Raw genomic sequence first — 17,629 nt, 5'->3', positions numbered from 1 at the left:
AAGGTCGAATGAAAAAGATTAAAAAACGATTCTCCTTTTAAAATATTTATTGAAATTTATTAATTTGAAAACTAAAAAAAAGTTTGGTCATCTTGTTTCTATGAAGAAATCGAAATATCGTAAGTAACTGACTCTCGAACCCGTTTTTGGGCGTTACGAGGGTGCTAATCCTTCGTATCTGGGTGTACGGAGAAAATATATATAGCTTATAATAAATAATATATAGATGAAATTTAAAATAAAACTTGAATTAAAACCAATAATATATGAATATATAAAATGAATAATAATTTAATATAGTTTAAAATGCATAATATATAAAAAAAAACTAAAGTAAATAATAATAGAACAATTTAAAATAAATAATCGGCGAAAATAAATTGAAGTCTAACTGGTTTGGGACTAAATCGGGACAAAAAATGAAATTAAAGGGTAAAAATCATAAATAAATAAATAAATAAATAAAGAGGACTAAAGCCAAATGGCGCGCAAGGTTGAGGACAAAATGGGCAAATAGCCCAATTCCCTGGACACATGTCCCTTCTAGCGAGCCAGGGACTAAATTGAAACACGCAAAAGTTTAGTGGCGAAATCAATAAAAAAAGAATAAAGGACTAAATTAAAATAAACCAAAAAAGCAGAAGGACCGAAAGGGTGAATAACCTAAATTCCAAAAACACGCGAATCCTTCCCTGGGTCGGGTCACCACATTGGTCAAGTGCCTGAAACTGCGCCATTTTTGGCTCTTAAACCCCTAAGCAAAACGACGTCGTTTTGCTTCTCTATATAAATCAAAAGGTTTTTTTTTCTTCATTTTCTCATTTCTTCTTCAAAAAACAAAAAAAAACTCTCAACATTTCTCCCCTCCTCCCAATTTCCGGTCAGGGATTCGACCGTTGGCCACCGTGGCGGCCGCCGGTCACTAGCGACGGCGCCGCCGTCCGCGGTGGGTGAAAATTTTTTAAAATGTTTTTTTCAACGCTCGGAACCCAAGAACGCCGATTTTCATCGGAATCGGCACCTCCTTCGCAATAAAGGTATGATTTTTACCCTTTTTACTTTCAGTTTCTTTAAAACAAACAAAAATAAATATAAATAAATAAATAAGCCGAAAAATATTTTAAAAAAAACTACCTTTGAGAATGACTGATATTTGAATTGATTTTTTTCTGATTTCTTTTGATTCATTCGTGTGTGTAAAATACATAAATTCGGGGCTTTTTTATAGTCCGAAATTTCCTATTTTCCCTACTTTTACACTGTTTTTGTTGCTATTGGACTCTCTTAGTCCTTTTACAGGTACGAACGTGGAGGTGCGGCGCGCAAGGCGTGGCGCGCGTGGAGGAGGGCTGGTTCAGAGTCGTGCGACGGCTGGATGCTGTGCTGGAGGCTGCTAGATTTTAGGGTTTCGTTGAATTGGGTATTTGGGTTATTGGGCCTTAGGTTTAGCGGGCTAGTTTGATATTACTTGGGTTTGTAAAAACTGGACTGTGGACATTGGGTTAAATAGTTTATTTTTGGTTTGTGCGGGCGCGGGCTAATTGGGTCTGTTACAATGTATAACTCAATTAAAAGTGGTACCAAAACTCAATTTAATTAAAATTTTGAAAACATTTTTTTTGAGTTAATTGATTCAAGTTATTAAGTTTTTTGAATAAACTTAAATAAGTAATTCAACTTTTTGAGTTTAAGTCGAATCTAATTTTTACAACACAAAAACTCGAATAAAGAAAAACTAAGTAACTTTTCAAAAATAATTACAAAATAATCTTTAGATTTTCTAAAAAAGAAAAAGAAAGAAAGGGGATGAAATTAGAAAAAAATTCTATAAGAAAGTTAAAATACGAAAAAATATACATTTTTTAAAATGATAAATTTAAGGTTTTAATCAACTGAGTTATTAAGTTTTTTTTTCATTTATTTTTGTTTTAAAAGTGTTTTCAAATGTATATGATGTTAAATCTATGGGATCTAGTTAGAATTTAGTCATGCCAACAAAGTTTTAGTTTAGGGATAAAGTAACATTTCCAACCTGGTCTTTAAATCTTTTCTGGTCCTTATTAATCTTGACAAATTTTCTCAATTTGATTCCTAAACTTGGATTGCGTTAAGGTGTAATGATATGGCACTCCTGAAATTTTAAAAATATATTAAATAATTATAAAATTTTCAAGTGATAACGTGAAAAAATCTTATTGAACTATGCCATCACACTTTACCAAATTAAAAAAGCTGTCATGTTTTAGGATTAATGTGGATAAAAAAAAAAGTCTAGATACTCATGTGGGAAAGTAACCAAGTTCAAGATCAAATAGTGCATTAACTTTTTAATTTCACATATTTAATTTTTTTAATTTAAATTAAACATAATTATTCAACTTAATTTGGCTCAAACTTCATTTTACTATATTGGATCGAATTTTTTTAAAATTAAATTAGGATATCATCAATTTAAATAACTTAAAAATTTTCACTAAAGGTTTACCTCTTATTAAAAAAGGGTGCATATATAATGAAATATCTTTCCTCAAAAATTTAGTTTCACTCAGGACCTTTAGAAGAAAGGAGATATAGGGTGGATTTGGATGGGCGATTGGGTGCGGTGCGGTGCGTTTAGCCTACTTTTTGTCTCACGATATAGTGTTGCTACAATATCTAATCTCACCGCCACTGCTGTTTTTATACTAACTGCAGGTAAACGCACCGCCTATCTAAACTTACCCATAGAAGTTCAAGAGATAATTTGATGGGTATCAAGAGATGTTGTCACAGAAGAGCAAACATGGGCTGTATTCCTTTTTTGCATAGCAGAGGTCTGTCCCATCATTTAATTATGAATATCCATAAGGGAGATAAATTATTTACTTTACTCCACGTAAATTCAGTCGTGAGGGGGGAATTAAATTAAATTATATATTTTTATTATTAAATTAAATTATATATTTTTATTATAGTAAAAATGTAATTTTATAATTTTAATAGTTTATATTTTTATAATTTTTAAAGAATTAAATTAATTTTTATTATTTTCGGGGGATAAAGTGTAATTTTACTATTACTAATTTAAAATTTTATAAATTATAAAGAGTCTAAATAAAAAATTTCTCATTTTAGGGGAGCCGGGGCCCTGCCAATCCCCTGACTCCGCCACTGAGTAAATCATCCGTTTATATCTTTTCTTATTTTTCATTATTATTATTATTATTATTATTATTATTATTATTATTATTATATTTCATGATTTATATTCAATTTTATAACTTTTAAGCTAAACTATATAAATAGTCACTTAATTATAAAAAAAATTATTTTAGACATTTAAACTAAAAAGTTTATAATTTAAGCACACATGCTACATAATTTGATCATTTTAGTCATTTCCCTTAAAGTCACAAACAGTAAGCTGATGCTAGTTAAAAAATTGGTACGATAATAAATTTATCCCTCAACTTTTACATATTATATCAATTTAATAATAATTTTTAAAAAAATACTCCCAAATTTTACAAATGGCCTCAATTTAATATTAATTCTAAAAAATTCAAAGAAATATATAAAAATAAATAAATATTTTCAAAACAATATAAAAATAATTTTAATTTTATATTAATATTAAATAAATAAAAATCCCCCACCCTAACCTCTCTCCCTCTCCTCCTCCGGGCCTCCCCCACCACCGTCTCTGTCGGCCCTCCCGCCACCCCCATCATCGATCTTTGGTTATATTTTTTAACAATGGCCCCCATTTGCTCCTCCAAAAGGGTAGGATTATACTCATCACAATTCCACAACCCAAAGTTTCCTGCTCAAAAACTCAAATACATCATTTCTTTCCTTGTTTATTTGTAAAATAAAAGGGAAAAATAATGGTAGATAAAACTAACCAGGATCTGAAGGTCCTGATCCAACACTGCAACATACAACCAGGTTGTTGTCCCTGTCTGTATTTAGCAACCTAAGACCAATGCTCAGTGGTTGCAGATTCTAGTTCCTTAGAACCTACGTTTTTTTTCCTTGTGTTTTTGATGTCACCGAGAAATGACTTAAACGTATAATGAGAGGCTGAAATTTGCATGACGATGGCATTTGAAGTTTGCATGGAAAGATGGGGGAGGGGGACGAGGGTGGGGAGTGGGGAGTGGGGGATTCTTATTTTATTTAATAGTATATAATTATATTTATTTAATATTAATATTAATATTATATATAATTTAATTTTATTATATTATATTTTTATGAAAATATTTATGTATTTTTATATATTTCTTTAAATTTTTTAGAATTAGAATAAATTGAAATTAATTGTAAACTTTGAGGATTAATTTTTTAAAATTATAACTAAATTCATATAATGTAATAGGATTAAATTTATTATTATATCAATTTTTTAACTATAATGCTGTTTATTATCATTATTCTTTTAGTTTGTAACAAAGTAAAATTTTGCATAATTCTTTTCCACCCGGGTGTGTGAATATATCAAATTTCATTGTAAAAATGTAATCAATTCATGCATGTGAGGTTTGAATCTCTACCTTTATAAAACTGAGATTTGGAAGATAAGCTTAGGTTAAGAGTCCTGATATCGTGAAATAAAAAAAGGTTAAAAGTAGAAGAGGAGGGTCCATGGAACTAAAGAGGTGGAGTAAGGTTGGGTTTAGGGTTAAGAGATTGAGATCAGAATGCTGTCTGCCTCTCTCCATAGTCTATAGGCAGAAGAAGAAAGGAAGCAGAACAGATAACGGTCTCAGCTGGCAGAAGGTTTGCATTATTATATGTGTATGTTTTAAGAGTAAAATGTAGTCTGGTCCCAACTCTCGTATCATCATTAAAAATAACAACGTAGGATAGAGCACTGCAACTCTACCCACACTAGCCTTTGCTCACCCTACACTTTCCCCCTTACTTCACTTTCAATCTATTAAAGCTCCTAACCGCCCCATGCCTTGGAATACCAATTACTTCCACAATTTCTCTACTTTTCCATTCCCTTTTCTGTTTCTCTATCAACAACCAAAATCAGACTTTCTGGTTATCATTCACAATTAATTTTCTTTTTCATGCTTTGCTTGATTTAATCCATATATTCAGTCTTGTTACAAGAAACAATATATTCAATTTATCCAACTCTAGTAAACTAAACATATATCACCTACAAACAACTAATGAATAAAAGATTGGATCATTAATGGTTGACATGAGGGGCAACTGGTTTTGGGTTCAACTCCAAACACTTCCAACCAATATAACCAAGAGTTGTCGACCGAGTTTTAGTTCGATTGGCATAAGCATTGTACTCAATGTAGGAGGATGTAGCGCATTACCCTCCCCATTTATGGTTGTTATAGAAAAAGGATTTATCCCTCCATCAATCATTTTCTTAATAAAAGAATTAATAATTTGTTTTAAGTGGGCTAGGATAAAAAAATTAATCAATTAAATTAGTAGGCCAATTTTATTGCTAATGAAAAACATTCACCAATAACTTCTAGTGATTAATAACTTGAAAATTAAATTACGTTATTACTAACAATAAAACATTAAAAATGGACACAATAACATTGCAAATACTCCAATCCTACACCACGATATTTAATATCGTTATTATATCACACAAGGAAAAAGAATGTTGCAAAATTTAATTGTTGGATTAAAAAAATGATTAAAATCTAAATCAATAAATTAGTTGGTTATAATTGGAATTTGTTAATTAAATGACATATCTATAAAATAAAATAAAAATCGACTTACCTGATCTCATTTACAAATTAAAACGGAAGTATATATATATACTTCCCAAAAGAAAATGACCTTACTTGAGAATGAAGACATGGGCATTAGGGCTTTCTAGCAAGTATGGAGGATGAAACGATATCAGCTTGATGTTTGGATTACAAGATGGGAAAAAGAAAAAGAAGCATGTGAAAAGGTGAATGATGAGGCCTAACTAGCTTCTCTTTTTCAAAATAGGGATCTATAGGAAAAGATTCAATAGTAGTACTGTTATCGATGTATCTACCAAAATTAACTGCCGAAGCCCATCAATGCCATTGCTTGAGAATCCCAATGAGGCGACGAAATGGGAATTGTTGTTCAAGTTTCCATCCCCCAACTTAGCCCCAGAATTAGGGTCGAGCAAAGTGACACCTCGTTGGCATGGCTTTACTCCATATGGACCATTCCTTGTTGTCATTGACCCAATTGGATAGCAGAGTTCTGCATTATTCCAAGCCCCAAAACGCTTTCCCATTTTCCAATAAAATATTTCAGAGAATTTAAGCACTCCTGTCAGATTGTTCCCATTTAGATACAGTGCGTTAAGATCAGGCAAAGATGCTAGCTTTGCTGGGGGATTGCCCGCCAGATTGTTGTTACCAAGTCCCAGATACCTCAGTCTCTTCAATCCAGATAGGGATTCAGGAATTTCACCTTTCAATCCTACATTACTGAGATCCAACACCACAAGACTTTGTAAACTTTGCCAATCTAGCCTCATAATATCTCCACCTAATGGGTTGCAAGACAGCATCAACTCTTCCAAAGAATGCATGTCTAGAATTGGCTGGTTTAACCCACCTGAGAACTTGTTGTTTCTCACATCTAAAAGGGTCAAATTCTTCAGATATGCATTACGTGCAAACAGCTTCCCCTTCAATTGATTGTTACTCAAATCAAACTTCAAGAGTGATGCCAGGCCACCAAGACCTAGAGGTAAATGGCCGGAGAGTGAATTTCTACTTAAATCCAAGATTAACAGCTTCTTTAACCTTCCGAAACTATCTGGGATTCGACCTGTAAACCTGTTTCCAGCCAGGACTAGTCGATTCAGGTTGGTTAAGTTGCCGATATTAGTTGGTACTTGTCCTGTTAACCCATTTTCTAGTAAGACTAAAGATTGGAGCTTTTTGAGGTAACCAAAGCTAGTAGGAACTTGGCCAATGAGACCTGGATTGGACCGAAACTCTATTGACTGCAAGCTGCCAGCAAGTTTTTCCCATTTATCACCAGGGATGGTAATTGGATGTCTAAGAGATACGAAACAATTGAAAAAGCTGAGAGATTTTAGGTGCTTGAGCTGGAAGAGCTGTGGCCTAAACTCCACATTAGTGGCACAAGCAAGTGAGTTTTCATAAAAGGGACCAATGCTCAAAGCAGTGATATACCATAGGCCACCTACGATATCACAGGAGACCCCCTGCAGAAAAAAATAATATATATTACCACATTATCAATTAGCAACACTAATAATTTCTTTTCTATCAATTTACTGAGAAAAGTGATAAACGTGTATAGTTTTGGAGTCTGGAGGAAGAGACTTTTTACACCCTCTTCTTTTTTCTTTTTTTTTTTTTTTTTTTTTTTTTTTGCTTAAATAAAGGAGAACCCTAACTATATATGTATCAAATAATTAATGTGAACCAATCAAGATAAATAAGCAAAGCAGACTACATCCGCCTCGGTCATATATTATGATATACATGCGAACATTGACCTTAAAGAGTGAGATGGTAAATGCAATTGCGACAAGGTTACTACTTAAAATCAAGAGGTGAACCATGCCTGTATTGGAGTCCAACCACAAGGATCCGGATAGAGATCTGAGCCATTCCACCAATTACCTACAAAGCCTTGTATGGCAGAGTACAGAGCGGCTTGCTCAGCTTTCTCCATGGGAGCTGCTTCTTCAGTATTGTATGCTTGGCCACAGCACCAAATACCCAAACATAGAATGCAAACAGCCAAAGTAAAACGATTGCTTCTCATAAGCATCCTCCTTGTTAGATATTTCAAAACTCAGAAAGAGAAAACAAAGTATAGCTGTTGGTTTTTGGAAAACAACCTAGAAAAAGGAATACAAATGTATAGAGAGATTCTAAACAAGGCTTTTCAAAGTGAAAGAGCTTCCAGTGTCAAGATAAGGTAAAGAAGAGAGACAGAAGAAGAGGAAGAGATAAAAAGGGGGTGGAACTGGAAGCAATCAACATAGAAGCAAAGGAAGCATGGGACAGCTTCGAAAGGCATACCGTGTTCTGGAGAAAGCTTAGGATAGTATGGAGAGTTGAGAGTGAAAGGAACAAAAAAGATAGTTAAGTGAGCAAGGAAAGGGAAAGGGAAAAAGAAAAGGAGAGAGATGAGAAGCACAGCAAGGGAGTAGAGAAATTTGCTTCCATGTTGGTAATAGGAAAGCTAAGGTAAGTAATATAGCAGAAAGAACACAAAGATCCATACAAGCACAGTAGTCCAAGCCAAGAAAGTAATGGCAGTAATAGCAGTAGTAATAAGATTAAAGGCAGTAAAAAATAGAAACTGAAGGGGGGCTTTTGCTTTGCTTTGAGTACTGAAATCTGAAACTGAAAGCGAAAGGAAGAGCGACCCCTTTTAATTTTATGCTATTATTATGCGGCTATCTACTTTGGCATGCACTTTGCAGCTCCTTGTGATTCTTTTCGCAGACTACTTTTGGGTATTGTATTGCATTATATATAGTATTTAAAGTTAAAGAGGGTGGTAGTTGAGGGATTTATTTCTGGAGACGGCTGACGAGAGAGGGTTAAGGTCTGTAGCATTAGTTAGTCCTTTGGGTTTGGGAAGGCAGGGGACCATTTGTCCCCTCTCAAATGAAAGATGGAAGGGAGCACGTCAAATTGTAAATGCAATGCAAGAAGACAGAGTTGAGTTTTTTATCTCTGCTTTGCTTTTTTGCTATTGATTTTGTGCTTAGCCGGTGGGGTTTCTCAACTCAAACAGTACTGTTGCTGCTGCTGAGACTCAGACGCTCAGAATCAGAGAAAGACGTAGTGCAAAAGCGCAAAAACAAAATTAGCATTCAACTTTATGGTAAAAAAGGATTTGGCTCCACTTCATTATTTTTTCATTCATTAATATCTAACACATATTTGACCATTATTGCAAGTTAATTTTTATATTTAATAAATAAATCTTATATGGATTCTATGTATTTGAATGGTGATAATCATTATATTGAATATTAAGAGATAAAAAAGTAATAAAATAGATCTTAACCCGTAAGAGAAAATCTCTCTCTTGGAAATTAAGAGGCAATACCAGCCAAATATGCGTGCTACATTTCAATGTTACTATCATACCAACTTTCTAGATCATTTTCAATTTCATTGTAGCGATTCATCCTAAGACCGGTTCAATGGAATTGGTTTAGACGATTGATCTTTGCATGAAAATGACACTAGAGAAAGAAAGACATGTTCGTAATTAAAATATACAATGACATGTCGTAGTCAAACTCTGAACAACTTCGAAAATTTGTGGCCTCTCTTGACCTGCTGGCAATGCAATGTAAAGCAAAGCAAAAAAAAAAAAACAAGAGTTGATTCTGGTCTTACAAGTCCTATGCATCCATCTAAACCTAATCAAATAAACATGCACAGGTGAGAGAGGCGGCTATGCTTCATTGTCAATGCATCGCATTCAATTTCCAAAATGATTTCCAGCAACTGGGAAGAAGGCAAAAGCAGGATGTGCAGTAATTTTTGCAACTAGGAATATGATAAAAATGAAGCAAAACATACTTGCAACTAAAGAATATAGTGTACAAAACGAACTAGAAATCAATTGTTGTTACCACTTCCACATCACTTTCCCGGGGAATCCACAGACAGGAAACATTCCTATATAAGCCATACACAAGATACAATGCAAAGCTCAGAAGCTGAAGCTAAAACTAAAGCTAAAGTTAAAGCATCCTAGTTACACAACTTATTGTGCCAAAGTGTAGCATAGCAACGTCCCTCAGTCTCAAAGAAAATAAAAAAAAAAAAAAAACAAAATAGGAGCCTTATGACTTATGAGGTAAAAAATGTCCAGATTTTCTTTCCAATTGACACATCACCCGGATTTTCCATCTCATCATCATCATCATCCTCGTCCTCTTCATCCTCCTCTTGGAATCTGCCCCAACTCTCATCTTCATCACCATTTTCAGCTGTAACATCTACTTCTTCAATCAAATCCACACTTTTGACTGTCTTTGCTGCTATTTCATTGCCCCCAACATCCACGCTTGTTTTGAGCTGGCATAACAAGGTTTGGGGTAGAGTAAGAAGAAAACGCATGATGGAAATCATAACATGGCATCCCAACACAAATGGTTTAGTCAGGACTTACCTTAACCACCTCGCTTTCTAAGATCTCCACATTTTTTATTGTTGTAACCTGCACCAAGTTAGATCTTCTGTTCTCACCATCCTCAGGTTCCTTCCTAGTATGCACTCCTCCCTCCAACCCACCATCCTCAGGCTCCTTCCTTGTATGCACTCCTCCCTCCAACCCACCATCCTCAGGCTCCTTCCTAGTATGCACTCCTCCCTCCAACCCACCATCCTCAGGCTCCTTCCTAGTCTTCAGGACATCAGATGAGGCCTGTGCTGCTGTGGCTGTGACTGTACTGTAAAAATATTTTTTTTTTAAAGTATATTTAGAATAATCAAGTGTTTTCACCTCTTGGGAACCTTAATCATATCCTAGACAATAACCTAAGACCACGAAAAACTATCCAGTTATAGAAAACCCTGGTTAAATAGAAGAAATGGTTTCCTCCACTGGAGATATTTTCCATTTTACACACACACAAAACAAAAATAAAAGAATAACGGACCACTATATCCTCCAAAAATATTTCCTTTCTATGCTACATAATTAAAGATACATAAATGGTTCCCTTATATGCAATTAGGCCTTCCAGTATCTGTCAACATTCTCCAACATCTGAAAACACAGATCTTAACATATTTTTAGTACCCTTCTATGTGGTGGAGCATATTTTTTCATATTTAGTTTTGCATGTACCATTCTATTCAAATTTGAACAATATATTTGTGCTTGCATCACAATCCAACACACAAATATGAACTGACTTCCAAACATTAACATAAATTGTCATTAAAGCAGTAATTAAAATGTTTGGAAACACCCTCTTCTAAAAATTTGAAAACAACGTTTTCAACAATAATGCAACCAAAAAGGTTTTTTTCTTTTCACCATTTTTTAATCCATTAATTCCACTTCTAACACTATTATATGCAGCTAAATAGTATGAAACCAAATCCGTATGCTTTGATTGTTTTATTTGAAATCCTAAATCTTGTTTTAAATCATTACAATGTAATCCTGCTGATACATAGTTCTTTAGAAAGGATTGGAAAGTATTGATGAGAGAATTAACTTAATTTATTTGTAGTTATTTACTTATTGTGTTGAGTACTTCTCATTCCGAACATATATTTTCTGGTCCAAGAAAGAAGGGGTAGTCGTCGCAGCATCTGATATGCAGAAGACCATCAAAAAGGCTCATAAACCCATTTCCGTTTCAATATTAATGGCAAATTCAGTTACAGGCTAAGCACAAGCAAAAACTCCACAAAGGCAAATTTATAACTTAAAAGGGTTCTGAATAAATTTCTTCTAAAAGAGAATCCTACAATACAACAAATCAGCATTTCTTACCTTTCAATCAAAATTAGAAGGGCAACTTATGTGAATCTAGTCAAAGCACCACACCACATAAAAAGCAACATTGTACAATTTATTACCAGAAGTCATTGAGAATATTACATATAATAAGATGGAACTTACGTCTTGGGTCGCCTGAGATTGTATCGGTTTTGTCCTGGGGTTTGGAGGCCTGGAGTAACTGTTTGTTGCCTCTTCCTTCTCCCACCAGCCGTGACACTATCAGAGTGTCCTTCACTATCTGCAGCATCCAACTCACGGTCTCTAACTTGGGAATTTTGTTGGCGTTGCCTTTTTCTTGCATTACTCCGTGGTCCTGCCCCCTCAACAGTATGACTAGAAACACCAGCACTTTCTTCATTGACATGACTGGTTTCATGTGACTGCACCCTATTACTAGGCTCAGGTCCTTCAGGGCTTTCACCAAGGAATAGTTTTGCATCTTCAACTACAGCCTTCACGGAGCGTGTTCGATTCAGTCCAGATTTAGGTTTTCTTCTAGGTATGCGGTGATCACTCTTCTGCTCTGATTGCTGAGAATCTTCAGGAACATCTTGCACCTTACTCTCACCAAAGCTATGATCAGCAGATGGGACAGATCCATCACCCACCTCCCTAATTGTATTAGATTGGAGCAATTGGCTACGGACAGTGTCACCTGTAATCCCTAAATATGGCTCTCCTGCCTCTCCTTGAATACTCACTCCTGCTTCTGTAGTGGTAAGCATGCTAGGCCTTTCAGCTTTACTTTCATTTCTCTTAGTTGGCGAAATGCTAAAAATCTTAGTACATTTGTGAAGCCAGGACATGCGTCCAGCAGACTCTGGATATTGCGCATCAGCTTCAGGAGATCTTTTGATATTTGTAGCACCAGAACCACCTACATAACCTTGATGATGGCTTAAGGTTTCACCAGCTAGCTGTGGAAGAGGAAGGATTTTCCTATCCTGCAAATCAGGAATTTCGAAGTTAGAGAGTACAAAGTCCCTTGTTACTTCTCCGCAGTTCTTACAAGACTTGTGCTTCTCTACAAATTCAAGGAAGCTATGTCTTTCACGGATAAACTGTTGCCGCTGGTCTTTGAGCTTACTGCTAAGGATACCAAGTTCTTCAATGTCTTTTCGCATTTCTAGCTGCTGCTCTTTCAGCTTATCCCTGTTCATTGCAACTTCTTGTTTTTCCCTTTCTACAGCACACCTTGCAGATTTTAGTTCTTCCAGTTGACTCTCAGCATCTTCTTTTGAGCATCTCAAATTAGCAAGTTCTCTCTCCTTCACCTCCTCAAATGCAACAATCCTTTCTTGCAGATCTTTCTGCATTTGATCAAATCTATTCTTCATATCAGTTTCAAGATTCATTTTCCTCTCTTCAAAATCTTGAAGCATTCTAGTTCGCTCATTCTGAGCTTCTTCCAGCAAATTTGATTTCTCATGCTTCATTGTGGCTTCAAATGATTCTTTCTGCAGCCTGAGAGATTCCATCTCCCTACAAGCATAATTTTGCATGGCAGCTTCTTCTTTCTTCAATCTTTCTTCTTCTGAATGTTGCAATTTTTCGAACTTTTCCTTTTCTTCATCAATTTCCTTTTGTTTCATAATGATTTCAGCTCTTTTATCATCCAAAGCATCCCACTCTTTCTCAAAATTTTCCCTTTGCTGTTTGAGGTCCTCATGTTCCTTCAAAAGTAACTCCTCCTGATGTCTGCAGTTGACTATCTGCTGCTTCAATTCAGACTGCAAGCGGATATGTTCAGCTCTGTCCTTTTCAGTAATTTTAAGCTTTTCAGACTCTTCTTGAATTCGTAACTCTTGTTGACTGGTTTCAGAACCTATCTTATCAATCTCATCTTTGAGAGCCTGTAAGTTCTCTTTAGCAGCATACAGCTGCTGCCTTTCCAGCTCCAACTTCTTCTCCTCAGTTTTCACAAATTTCTCTTTGTCCTTGACTGTTTTCAACCTCACCTCAAGGTCCTTTTCTTTCTCCTTCATTCTCTCTGACTTCTTATCCAGTGCCTGTTCTTGTTTCCTCAACTTTTCTTCTTTGTGATTAATTTCGGCTTCCTGCTGGTTTATTTCATGTATCTTGCCTTCCTCCTCATCAACAGACTTCCTCTTTTCTTCAAGTTCCAATTCAAACTCCTGCCTTTTAGCATCCAGAATAACCCTTTGCTCATCGACAAGTTTCTGAATCTCCACCTATAAAAACCCAAGGAATTAAGAACTTGAGGCTGCGAAATAAAAGCTATTAAATAATAACAAGCTGATTCTCAGCAAAAGGAAAAGAAAGGGATTATTCTCACCCTATTTAACATATTCGCATAGTCTATTACCATATGCATAGATTTCTACCAACCAAACAAGCCAAAGAAAAGGAGCATAGACATGGAGAGCGGGATCATAAAATCATGCACATACATACAATAAAATACTGACAAATTCAACAATGAATCAGTATATAGAGGAAAAGAAAAAAGAAAGACATAAGAATCTCTGCTTTAGAGAACTTAGCAATTTCTCAAACTCCATTGCTTACTTCCAAAAAGAGAAGGAACATTGCAACTTGCACTGTAAAAAAGTGCATGTGACGCAAATATACAATCATTTTATCAAATTTGTAGCGCCTACTTCCAATTCTTCACATTTATCAGGAAAAAAAGTTTACCTACAATCATTATGGAAACCATTCAACCTTGAGTGAACTTAAGTGTGAATAAAGTGTCGGCATCATTATCGTAACTTTCACATCTTGTTCTTATGAATGCAAACAGGACACTGCAATCTAGTCATGACGCCAAGCTCTTCATGATCAAATCAATAGCATGCCAATTTTCTCAAAAGATGCTTACCTTAAAAAGATACTGTCTTACAACCAGCAAAGAAATATATATGCTGGTGTGTTTCTTATGCATGGAAAGTGCAAAACACAATACAAGGTGCCGAGAGAAATTGTAAACACCACAGTTATTGAAGCAAAAGAATAAAAACAAGAAAAGAAACAACCAGAAAAAGAGTATCAAGGAAATATAGCCTTTTTTGCATTATTTACAATCCAAACTAAAACAGAACGTAGTTTATCTCACCCTTTCTCTAGCAGTAAGCATTTCTTCCAGTGCAACTAGATCCTTCTCTTTTGCCTCTAGAGTACTTCTAATGGACTCAGCTTCCTACAATATTTAACATAATGAAATAATCAGAATTCAAGAACAAAATCAAAATAAACTAATCACTAAATTAGGCATAAAATATCCACCTTCTCTTTTGAAACCAAGTCTGTCAAACGTTTGCCTATATCATCTTCCATCTCCTTTAACTTCAATGTGGATAAATCAATCTTATTTTGCAGCTCTTCAAGGCTCCTCTCTTTCTGCTTGAAATGCCTATCGTTCTCATTCACCTTTTCCTCCCTCTGGTTGAGCATTCTCCTCAGTTCAGTCAGCTTCTCTTCTCCTTTGTTTAGTCTCTTCTCCCACTCATTCAAGTCTTCCCTCTGTTTGTAAAAAGTTGCCTGATATGCTTCTCGTCTAGAAGTAGTAGAACAAATGCATAACAAGAACAATATGTCGTGAGATGTGAGCAAATCCAAGAAAGTTCAAGTCAAAACAACCATCTTAACATATATTAAAAAGTTTATTAAGAGAATACTCTGCAACAAAGGAAAGACGCTCTCTTTGAAGCACACTTTCACGAGCCTCCATCTCTTGCAGTTTCCTTTCCAATTCTGAACTTTTTCTATTCACCTCTGCAAGCCTACCATCAGCAGCACGCTGCTTTTCTTCCACCTCTAAGGATTTTCCTTCAATTCCAGCAACCAATGCATTTGCATTAGCCAACTTTGTATCAGAACTAAGCTTAACCTGGATATGTTCTTCTTGAATATCACGCAATGCTTTTTCAAGCTGCAACAAGAGATATAGCCATAATATCAATTTCAGTAAGTTAGACAAACAGCAGGTTAAACAGGTAATCAATGATGAACATTAAGGATGCTTCTGAACAGAAACATTACATGCAGTTATATAAGAAAAAAATGGAAGAAAAAGCATACATCAGCCACACACTGTTTTTCAGCAGCTAAGGCTTTTGCCAAGTTCTCCTCTCGCTTTTCAACTTCAGATAATGCAATCAAGTGGGCTGCCTGCTCACGTCTGAGAATCTCCTCAACTTCAGCAAGTTCTTGCTTTAATTCTTCACACTTTGATGTCCATTCTTTTTTCTCAATGAGGAGGAGCCCCATATTGTACTGGTAGTTAAAAAGCTAAACAGAAATAGACACATCAAGCAACGAAAAAGTATTTAGCAAACTTTATAGGTGCAGCTTCAATCAGGAACTTAACATAATCCCACAACAGAAAGAACAAAGGCCAACCATACAAGGTGATCAGCATTCTTAATCTTGGGATGACGGCATTTAATAATAATATGCAACTAAATAACTAATAAAGTGAAGAACAAAAATGATTAATGTTTCACCAATTTAAATGAAGCACAATGATCTATTTCATTCATTTGAATTACTAAAGAGGGAAGCCAAATGAAATTCAACAGAAAGATTCATGTTTCACCAGTACAGCAATGAAGCATTGTTGCATGATTAAACTGTTTGAGTTGCTAAAGAGGGAAGCCTAGTGCTGGGCATTAGACTCCTACATCACAAGTATGGAAATGTTCAATATGCATAACCCTTAACGTGTGTTTGAAAATGTACTGATTCCACAACATTAACACATAAACTCCAGGATCCCAATGGAGCAACCTAAATGTCGCATTCAGAAAACTAAACAACTTTTCATATATACAGCGAAAGAAGAAACAAAGAAATTCAACATTCACACGAAAATTAAAACGGTTAGCACCTAATAGAAGACCACTTGAGGAGTGATCGAATGATGGCAAAGCACAAACGACCAAATAAGAGCAGACAATGAAGGCCAAAACAAATGAACCCAGTACAAAGCCAGTGTAGTACTGAACTACATGCATTTGATTGATTTAAAAGCAAAATAGTCAAACAAAATATGACAAAGAATTTTCCTGTAAGCAGCAGTAAGTTCCAAATCAAACTTTAATTTCAACAAAAATATATAAACATGTAAACTTTAATATCTTCATATTGATTGTTTTGTCACAAATCTTCAACTTATTTGGGATCAAACTTAAACATCTAAGTTCAAATTTCTTTGAGAAAAAAGTGCCCTTCAAAACTTTGGTTATGTAGCGGATGATTCCAACTAAGAAATTTAAACTAACAGCAAAAGTTATAAAAATTAATGACGACTCACCTCCACTTCGAGGTTGGAGAGCCTTTCGGCAAGGGCCTCGTGGTCCCGCCTTTCCAAGGCCGCTTCATCTAACAACCCAGCTTCCTTGAACCGCCTCCAATCCTCCGTGTCCTCCTCTTCCACCTCAACATTCAGAGGCCCCTTGCAACTAAGAGAGGCAACAGGAGGCGGTGGCAGTTTCCTAGTATCATGGGCAAAAGCAACAGCTTTTCCCTTACCCCGAATGCCACCGCTGCTAGTGTTCGGAACCCCCGCCGTCTGCGGCTCAGTAGGCGGAGTTAAAGTTAGTGGAGACCACGCCTTCCTTCGCGGCGTGATCATATCGCCAAGAACCAGAGAAAAGAAAACAAAGAAATTTAATGGGAATGATTTGTTGGAAACCCTAGAGGGGCAGATTTCACTTTGATTGTTAGCTTTTGTGGTTTTTCTCCTTTAAGGAAAATATTATCGGATTCTTTCTTGGGTTCACGTTCGAGCCGTAGTACCGTACATATCTAATGACAATTTTTATTTAAATTTGTAAAGAAAATAACCACATACTAAACAGGGTGATTGAGACAGTCCATCAATCAACTAAATACTGATGTCAATTTAGTGAAAATTTTATTAAAATAATAGTTTTTTTTCTTTTTGTTGATCATAAGCTTAGAATATTAAGCGAACATAGTCTTAATCAATCACCAGTGACTGTCTAATATCTTCTTCAAGTCAGCATCTCACATATTGCGGAGGATCTTTCAGGATAACCAATTGCTCAATTACGCCTCCATCTGCCTTAGCTATCAACAACTTTATTGGCATTTCGCTAGATATGTCGAAATTTAACTTTCCAATTTTTGGAACACTAATCGTGAATCTATCTGA

At 35.4% G+C, this 17,629-nt stretch overlaps 2 protein-coding genes across 2 annotated transcripts; both read right to left on the bottom strand.

The window, feature by feature from the left end:
• Window positions 1–5,731: 5,731 nt before the first annotated feature.
• Window positions 5,732–8,446, bottom strand: LOC107946463 (piriformospora indica-insensitive protein 2). The gene is made up of 2 exons (XM_016880804.2): window positions 7,561–8,446; window positions 5,732–7,195 (listed from the first exon to the last, which is right to left on the bottom strand). Exons 1-2 carry the CDS (start codon window positions 7,768–7,770, stop codon window positions 5,975–5,977), a joined length of 1,431 nt encoding a protein of 476 aa, XP_016736293.2. The 5' UTR covers window positions 7,771–8,446; the 3' UTR covers window positions 5,732–5,974.
• A 1,135-nt stretch (window positions 8,447–9,581) lies between these two features.
• LOC107946462 (protein CROWDED NUCLEI 2) lies at window positions 9,582–17,315 on the bottom strand. Its single transcript, XM_016880803.2, has 8 exons — window positions 16,766–17,315; window positions 15,532–15,741; window positions 15,129–15,382; window positions 14,737–15,007; window positions 14,567–14,650; window positions 11,611–13,682; window positions 10,144–10,423; window positions 9,582–10,049 (listed from the first exon to the last, which is right to left on the bottom strand). The coding sequence occupies exons 1-8, from the start codon at window positions 17,084–17,086 to the stop codon at window positions 9,822–9,824; spliced, it is 3,720 nt and encodes a 1,239-aa protein (XP_016736292.2). The 5' UTR covers window positions 17,087–17,315; the 3' UTR covers window positions 9,582–9,821.
• Between the last annotated feature and the right edge of the window lie 314 nt (window positions 17,316–17,629).

This window comes from Gossypium hirsutum, chromosome D12, assembly GCF_007990345.1.
Source record: "Gossypium hirsutum isolate 1008001.06 chromosome D12, Gossypium_hirsutum_v2.1, whole genome shotgun sequence".
NCBI lineage: Eukaryota > Viridiplantae > Streptophyta > Magnoliopsida > Malvales > Malvaceae > Gossypium > Gossypium hirsutum.
Note: the sequence above shows the minus strand (reverse complement) of the source record. Positions and strands in the feature narration are given on the sequence as shown.